General features: G+C 42.8%; 1 protein-coding gene across 5 annotated transcripts in view; it reads right to left on the reverse strand.

Moving 5' to 3' along the window:
* Positions 1-9,412, reverse strand: part of Arhgef12 (Rho guanine nucleotide exchange factor 12) — a 142,068-nt gene that overhangs the window by 57,871 nt on the left and 74,785 nt on the right. For all 5 annotated transcript variants that reach the window (XM_029481425.1, XM_021171561.2, XM_029481424.1 and 2 more), the window contains 2 exons: positions 4,022-4,120; positions 3,186-3,235 (listed from right to left, as the gene is read on the reverse strand). In XM_029481425.1, the coding sequence (XP_029337285.1) occupies positions 3,186-3,235; positions 4,022-4,120 (149 nt within the window). The remainder of the gene's footprint in view (positions 1-3,185; positions 3,236-4,021; positions 4,121-9,412) is intronic.

Genomic DNA, 9,412 nt, shown 5'->3' on the forward strand with positions numbered 1-9,412 from the left:
AGACAGGGTTTCTCTGTGTAGCCCTGGCTGTCCTGGCACTCACTTTGTAGACCAGGCTGGCCTCGAATTCAGAAATCCGCCTGCCTCTGCCTCCCAAGTGCTGGGATCAAAGGCATGCGCCACCACACCCAGCTTCATGCAACTTTTTAACCCCAACTTAAAGTTTAAATCCATGAGTAGGGAGCTGTGGGGAGAGCTCTGTCCATAAAGTGCCTGCTGTGCCAAGCCAGCATGAGGACCTGAGCTGGGTCCTCAGAACCCACATGAAAATGCTAGGCTGCTGCAGGCACTTACAGTCAGTCCTACTGCTGGGGAAGCAGGGACAGGACGAGCCCTGGACCACAGGCTAGCCAGCTCAGTGTAATAAGCAAGCCGACCAACAAAAGCCTGTCTCAAAATCAGGCTGACAGCACCAAAGGAACAGCACTGGAGTGGCTCTCTGGGCTGAACATACATGTGTACACATGTGCTCATGTACGCACACATATCCAACATATGCACAATACACACAAGGAAAAAAATACAGCAGTATGCTTCAGGTCCCTCAGAGTTGTTGCTGTTAACTTTGACATTTAACATTTTCAATAACCTTTACCATGCAAACATGGGTGACAGACAGTAGCTGCTTTCCTTTTATCATACTGCCATCTCTCAACACAGACACCTGTGAGCCCAATGACTCCAGCCTTTCTAACTGGTATTCTTTGACACAGTCCTATTATACAGATGGCCATGAGCTCCTGACTCTCCCTGCCTGTCCTGAGTGCTGGGCTTACAGGTAGGCACTCTGCTGCTTTAATCTAGTCTTTCTTAAAGAGACAGGGCTTTTGCTTTATCCTCAGTTCATGCACACTTAGATGATAGATTATGAGTTTTCAGTGTCTGACAAATCTCATGTGGTACATCTGTACACGTTATTTCCTTAGATAAATACCTAAAAACAAACAGGCTGATGGAAGCTCTACACTGAAAAACTTTAATACATATTTACAATTTCTTTTTTTTAAATTAATTTATTCATTTTATATATGAGTATACTGTAGCTGTACAGATGGATGTGAGCCTTCATGTGGTTGTTGGGAATTGAATTTTTAGGACCTCTGCTTGATCTAGTCAACCCCGCTTGCTCAGTCCCTGCTTGCTCTGTCCCAAAGATTTATTTATTATTATACATAAGTACACTGTAGCTGACTTCCGACACACCAGAAGAAGGCGTCAGATCTTATTATGGGTGGTTGTGAACCACCATGTGGTTGCTGGGATTTGAACTCAGGACCTTCAGAAGAGCAGTGCTCTTACCCGCTGAGCCATCCATATTTACAATTTCTTTTGTTTTGGGGGCTTTTTGTTGTTGTTGTTGTTTTTTCAAGACAGGGTTTCTCTGTATAGCTCTGGCTGTCCTGGAACTCACTTTGTAGATCAGGCTAGCCTTGAACTCAGAAATCTGCCTGCCTCTGCCTCCCAAGTGCTGGGATCAAAGGCGTGCGCCACCACGCCCAGCTTGCAATTTCTAATCAACAGGTTTTTCATAACTGATGCTGAAGCCAACGAAGGAAGCCATTCTACTGCATCTATTTTATGTCAGGTCTGAATGTTCAAGCATCACATTTCCTGACAAGAAAACGCATTTTTCACACCCCATTTTAATTTCTACTTCATTGACATCAGTGACACTGACCATGTACCCACGAGCAATTTAGTTACTTCAATTACTCTGAAGAATTTTCTGATGAAATTATTTGCTTATTTTTCTATAAGAATTACTATTTTTTGTAATAATTTATTCACTTAATTTTTGTTGTATTTTCAGACAGGGCCTGTAGTTCTGGGACCTACTATGTAGATCAGGCTGGCCTCCTCAAATCTGTAGATGCTCCTCCTGTCTACTTTCCCAGTGTCCCACCAAGCCATTTAATTTATTTATTATTATTTTTTGGGGGGGTAACTAAACAGTGCTCTTGGGCTGGGAAGATGGCACAGTGGGTAAGAGTGCTTGCTACACAAGTCTGGATCCGCCATCCATGAAGAAAAGCCTGGCGTGGCTTCCCAGGCCTGTGTCCTGGCACCAGGTATAGTTTGGAGTTCAGAGAGGACAGGAGGTAGAAAAGAAGGATTGCTGGGGCTCCATGACTGCAAGTCTAGCGGAGAGGGTAGGGGCACAGTGGGCAGCAAGTGAGAGATTTGGTCAGATAATGGGGCAGGCACTGATAAAGAACGCCTTTGGTCTTCACGCATGTACATATATACATACCTGCAACATACAGACCTATATGTATATCACACACACACACACACACACACAGAGTGTTCTTTACAATAAAGAGTATCATGCTCTTTAATTCTTTTAAATACTTTCAAGAATCTTCGCTTTACCTATATAATTACTTTTAGGTAATCAAATTATTCAATGGTTTCAACAGAAATTCCTGGGAAGTGTACTCCTTCTAACAATCAGAGTTCACAGGGCTTGGGCTGGAGAAGGAGCTCAGTGGGAGAGCGCTTGGCTCTCAGGCATGAAGCCCAGGACTTGCTCCCCAGGACCGTCCAAATTGCACATGGTGATGAGCACCTGTAATACCAATACTTTGTAGGCAGGAAAATCAGAAATTTCTGCCCAGCCTGGGGTACATGAAACCTTATCTCAAACCCTGAGTCCTCAAGGCCTGTTTCTGTTCTCCACTAAACTAACTCAGTTTAACTCAGTTAAAACTAACCTCCGTCACCTCCCCTCACACACTACATTTCTTTCTTTCCACAGCTACTTGTCTTTTTGTTTTTTACTCTTTGTTGTTTTCCTGGTAATAGATATCAAACTCGGAGCCTGACAAATACTAGGGACTCTGTATCAGCTTCTTTAAAAGTTCATCTGCAACAATAATCAACCTGCAAGTGACAACTCACCATCACAGCCCTAGCTGCGTGACTGCTCCTTGCTAATACGTTAATTTATGCAGAAATGAGTTTTTAAAAGTTGAGTTTCTTTCCTACTCAAGAACAAAGGTGACTCCATTTAAACAAGCCTTTATTGTGCCTTTCAGTAAGGGTTAATGTGAACTTTGAAACAAATGGAGAAAGTTTGTATGAAAGGCAGGGAGCTGCTTTTTCTAAGACCCAGGTGGAAAAAGGCCTACAGACCAGGCAGGCGCTGCAGCCCTACAGGACTCCCACAACACCGGCTGCTTTACCTTGATGATTCGATCACCTGTTTGTACTCCAGCACGCATGGCTGCTCCATCTGTGTAAGAAAGGAACTGCTTAGCATGTGATTCGCTGATGATCTTCTTTGAAGAGAAGTAATGCACCACAGTTACAACACAGGCTATAAAGCATGGCAGACCTGGGTTCAAATCCTGCTTCTTCTGCCCACTCTAGAGTGAGTCAGACTTGGTATATGATTTTTTTTAGCTGAAGACTGAATCTCATCTATAAAGTGTTATCTCCTTTAATATAATATTATCTACCTGAAATTACAGAACCCCCCAAAAAAGAATCCACTGTATGATAATAGCAAAAGATATGATAGTCATTTGGGACGAGGGTCCTTATCTCTTTAATCTATCTCCATTAAAACATCACTTTAATACTACAAAGAAATCAAATTGAAGAAATGTCTGTTAAGTGACAGCATGGAAAACACCCAGAAACCGTGTAGTTTCCATAGCTATAGGTGAACTGTTTACTTTCTATAGAGAAAGTCACCTGGGGCAAATTAATTTTGTAACCCCATAGACAGACAGAGCACAGGGGTCCACATCGTGCAGTCTGTATAATTCTATCTAAGCAAGGACCGTCATGTTAGCTTTGTCATGCTTACTCTACTTGCTTCTCAGAGACAAAACTGGTTTTGTTTTTAAGACAGGGTCTCACTATGTATGTAGCCCCAGGTAGCCTAGAACTCATTATGTAGACCAGGCTGGCAGAAAATTCAGATATCTGAGATCCCCATGCCTCTGCCTTACGAGTGCAGAGATTAAAGGCATGTGCAACTATGCCTAGCAACAAAACTTTTTAAATGCCTTGCCTTCTTTGACAGATTGTACGAAGACTGGATTGTCTCCACTGACTGTCAGCCCGAAGCCATTGTCGTCTTTCTGGATGATCACACAGCGCTGAACAAGACCTGCAGAACAACCACAGAGTAAAGGAAAGAGGAAAACAGAAGGAAAGAACGATTATGACGATCAACTGTCTTCTGTCTAGAAAACTAAAAGGTAACTCATGAAGCCCCTATGGACACTAGTTCCATAAAACAAATATAATAATATCACAAAGCACCGTGGGGTACCAGTGTCTCATGGAGCAGAGTAGACTATTGCAGACAGCTACAACAAACCGGAGAGGATGGATTTTGAGAGATTAGACAATTAAAAGGAAAGCCAGTTCTCAGCTATGTCATTAATTATGATATAAAATCCTCCCCCTAACTATATGGTTTAACTGGTACTTAACCTAAGAAAATCAAATATTATAGGCTTTTGGTTAGAGACAGCATATGGGAAATCCAATGTTAATCTCAGAAGAATATACTCAGGAAAAAAGGCTGTCCAAAGGCAGGAGGTATGCACAGAACACATGCATCCAGGGGGAAGAATAGAGAGACAGTTCTACTCACGAAAGGGAGAGAAGCAGAAGCAAGTGAGCATGTGAGCTCAACTATTCCTCTGTCTCCAGCACGCACTCAGCTGATTCATTCTATCTAAACAACAAATGTTAACTAAGCTAAGCAGGGAGATAAGAGAAAGGGGAGCCCTGCAGGCTAGAGAACCGGCTGTGCAGGTAAGAGTGCTTATGGCTGTTCTCTACTGTCAGGAAGCTCATGATGCCTATAACCGCAGCTCCAGGGAATGTAACACCCTCTTCTGGCCTGCACACATATGTGACATACACTTATACAGACATACACATATACAGAAGAAAAATACTTTAAAAAGAGAGAAAGAGGAACTCAGAAATAAAAGAGTAATGTCCCAGAGCAGAGCCCTCATTCATCCTCTTGCTAGAGACGGCACCCGAAGGCCCTGACCTGAGTCTGCAGAGACCCAGTGGATGCTTTCAGCTTTACAGAAAGAGCAGCTCAGCAAAAGCCAAAGTGTGGGAATGTAAAATAACAGAAGGTAATGGTGGTTAGAAAACAAAGCTTCCAATGCATGAAAGATGTGGGAAGCTACATTCTCGTCTCTATATGCTTCTGATGACAGCGTGCTTGTATACGTAATCTAAATAGTGGAGAAACCAAATCTCCACATAGAAAGCATGAGTCTGTGCATGTACCCTACACAAAATGAACTTTAAAATACTCTGACGGCTGAGACTGCTTTCCCTACATGTACAAATCCCTGGGCTTGAGCTCCAGCACTTGCCAGGAATCGGGTGGGATCATCACAAAAACAGGCCAAAGGTCTAAGTGTAAGACCATGGTGGCACCCACCTTTACTCCTGACTGTCCGGACACAGAAGCAGGAAAGTCTAATGAGGTCAAGGCTAGCTTGGTCTACATAGGGAGTCTCAAGCCTTTAAAGTTTAAAAAACTGTTTTTAAAAACTAAAATTATGGGCAGTGGTGGCACACACCTTTAATCCCAGCCCTCAAGAAGCAGAGGCAGCAGATCTCTGAGTTCGAGGCCAGGCTGGTCTACACAGTGAGTCCCAGGACAGCCAGGGCTACACAGAGAAACCCTAGGTCAAAACAAAACAAAACAAAACAAACAAAAGCCTAAAAAAATATTTAGAAGGCATAGGAAAATGTCAAGACCCGAGGACAGTCAAGTCTCAACCTTCCTGATGCTGAGACCCTTTATACAGTTCCTCCTGTTCTGGGGAACCCCAACCAGAAAATTATTTTCATTGCTATTTTATAAGTGCAATTTTACTGCTATTATGAATTCATAAATCATAATGCAAGTATCTGATATTCAGGATATCTGATATGCAACCTCTGTGGGAGCTATAACCCACATGTTAAAAACCATTGCCTGAGGAGGTAAGCAAATACTTTATAAGACAGAAAGAAAAAATTCTAATGAAACTGTAGGGGGCGGGAGAGATGGCTCAGAGGTTAAGAGCAATGACTGCTCTTCTGAAGGTCCTGAGTTCAAATCCCAGCAACCACATGGTGGCTCACAACCATCCATATTGAAATCTGATGCTCTCTTCTGGAGTGTCTGAAGACANTCTGAAGGTCCTGAGTTCAAATCCCAGCAACCACATGGTGGCTCACAACCATCCATATTGAAATCTGATGCTCTCTTCTGGAGTGTCTGAAGACACACTACAGTGTACTTACATATAATAAATAAATCTGAAAGAAAGAAAGAAAGAAAGAAAGAAAGAAAGAAAGAAAGAGAGAGAGGGAGGGAGGGAGGGAGGGAGGGAGGGAAACTGTAGCAATGAAAAACAAGCCGTACACAATGGAGTATACAATGTAGTAAAAACTCTGCATCCAGCTAACTCTTTAAAAGCAGCTCCAGGACCTCCAGAACTCGCTCAGCAGTCTAGAGCACTGGCTATTCTTGCAGAAGACCTGGGTTCTGTTCCCAGCACCCACCTGGCAGCTCACAGCCTCCTGTAACTCCAGTTCCAGATGATCAGACACCCTCTTCTGGTCTCCAAGAGCACCAGGAATAACACATATGCATCCAGGCAAAGAATTGATTTGCATAATATAAAAATAAATTTTCTAAAAATAAATATATTTCTTCTTAAAAATCTATTTCGATGAAAGGCATATTAGAAAGAATATTTAAGTGAACACAGAGTATGGTTAAAAGGCACATGCAAAGGTACGTACTTAACATCTGCCTCACTCATGAAAGCCTGAGCTCAAACTAGAATGCAACTACTATACAGCAATCTGAATTGCTAAAAATGCAAAGACTGAGCACACCCAGTATCAGCAAAGATGAGGGGTGACTAGAATTCTCAACATTGTTGGTGGAGTGTACTAAGTCTTGGGAAAACAATGTGGAAACTTCTATAAATGTAGGAAGGCACTTACATAAAAAAACCTCAAATACCCATCAACAGATGAAAAGAGAAATGGTGACATAGTCATATAATGAGAAATGTTATCTTGGGAGAAGGGGGTGGGGGAAGAATACTTTCACACATACAGAAAACATGAATAAACAGCAAAAATATCATGCTAAATACAGGAGTCCACAAGCTACAACTGCAGGGAAGAGCAAGAGAGGCTCAACCACAGCATCAGGAAGCAGATGAACTATCACCTGATAAAAGCAGGGATGGGGCCGGGCGTGGTGGCGCACGCCTTTAATCCCAGCACTCGGGAGGCAGAGGCAGGAGGATTTCTGAGTTCGAGGCCAGCCTGGTCTACAGAGNAGCCTGGTCTACAGAGTGAGTTCCAGGACAGCCAAGGCTACACAGAGAAACCCTGTCTCGAAAAAACCAAAAAAAAAAAAAAAAAAAAAAAAAAAGCAGGGATGGGAACAGCAACAGAGAAACAGGATCTTTCAGAGTGATGCAAATGATCTGAGTTTAAATTAACACAATAGTTACATAAGGATATTCAGTTATCCAACTGCTTCAAACCACATACTTTAAAGAGTGAAGTCTTAATTTTGTAATAATACATCAACAAAATGAGCTTTCAGCATTAAGAAATGTTGTAATCTTTCAGTTCTCTTCACTCCTAAGTAGTCAACAATCTTTTTTTTTCCCCACAAACTCACCAGTCATACAAAACACTAAATTGTAACAGGGCAGAAAACAAAACAAAACAAACAAACAAACAAAAAAACATCAGAATTCAACCAAATTTCTAGGAGTGTTTTGCCTGCATGTATGTGTGTCTGTAACTCAAGCATGCCTAGTGCCTGCAGAGGCCAGAAAAACTCGAAGGTGGTCACTGAACTAACAGGTGAGAGTTTGGGAATCAAACCTGGGTCTGCTAGAAGAGCAGCAGGTTCTCTTAACCACTGAGCCATCTCTCCAGCTCCCAAGTTGTTGCAAACCAAGAGGTTGTGACAGGAAGATGAGCAAGCTCAGAGTCAACCTGGAATATATAGCAAGACCTTACTTAATTCCTGCTCCCAGTAATGCCCAAAAAAGGAGGGCAAGTGGGATGTGGCGGCCCCTCTAATAAGCAGAAGCTAAGACAGACGGTCACTCTGAGTTGTTAGGGAAGAGGATGGGCTCAGTCTTTCTCACCTGCTTTTGCAACTGAGTTTGGTTCGCAGCACCCATGTGGTGGTCCTAACCATACCTAATTATGGTTCAGGGGCTCTCTGATCTCTTATGATCCCTGGTGGACATGAGGCACATATGTGTTACACATGCAGGGAAAACACTCACACACATAAAATAAATCTAAAATGATATAGAAAAGGAGTAGGCAGCATTTCATAGGGATTTTCTGACCCTCATGCTTGTTTTTAGATAGATAAATATCTGTGGTCTCCTCAACAGTTCTCAAAATTTCAAAATTGGTGTTGTGACTTTAAAATAAAAATCAACTGTCTCCCCATTTTACACACAGTCTTACAGCATCTGAAAACCGCAGGTCTTTTCTTCAACAGCTCTCCGCATTACTCTTTGAGATAGTCTCTCACTGAACCCAGAGCTAACCACTCAGCAGACCCAAGGGTTCTCCTGTCTCTGCCTCCTCAGCTTACAAGCATGCTAATTACTCCTGATGTTAACGTAACAGATCCTCGAGGGGAACTCCTTTATGTTTTTGTGTCCAGTGACATGTGTCGCCAAGGCTAGCCTTGAACTCCTGATCCTTTGGCCTCTATCTCCAGAGCTGCGTGCTACCGTTTGTTTAAACATGGCTATTAACTTTTAATAGGTAAGAGAGAGGAAAACTGTCAAGGAACAGGGCTTCTTATTGTATAGGCAGTTTTAGAAAATGAGACAACAAGAAGTCCCACCCAAAAAAGTTCCTTCACTGCCCTGTCTGGAAGCTTTTTCCCACTCCCATTACAGATAGTCACCCTCCGCTCCCTCCTAAAGCACATTGGTGCTGCACAGGGACCTGGGTTTGTTTCCAGGTCCTCACTGTTCCATGCTCCCAGGGCAGGGAAGGACACCTGGTTCTCTTTCCTCAGAACTGGCCAACAGTCTACTTGGTGCAAGAATAAATTCTTTACAATTTGATTAAATAATTAATAAAATTCCAAAAAGCAGAAAAGTCTCCAGATGGACAGAAGCTCAAAAAGGACAGACACTCAGAAAGGAAGGTAGAGATAGGAAAAACATCAAAGTGCCCACCCACTGTGCATTTAAAGATGGCTAAGGTCCCATGTGCAAGGTTCTGCAGGAAATGCAAAGTCTGCTTCCTTCTGTTGAAGTGACTCTACCTGACACACTTTTGTTTGGGTTTCTGGGTGTCACTGGGAGAGAGAGCTCTGAGGTTTCAAAAGAATCAGGCCATTCCCAGGGTCGTTGGGGGGGGG

Source organism: Mus caroli, chromosome 9 (genome assembly GCF_900094665.2).
Source record: "Mus caroli chromosome 9, CAROLI_EIJ_v1.1, whole genome shotgun sequence".
Classification (NCBI taxonomy): Eukaryota; Metazoa; Chordata; class Mammalia; order Rodentia; family Muridae; genus Mus; species Mus caroli.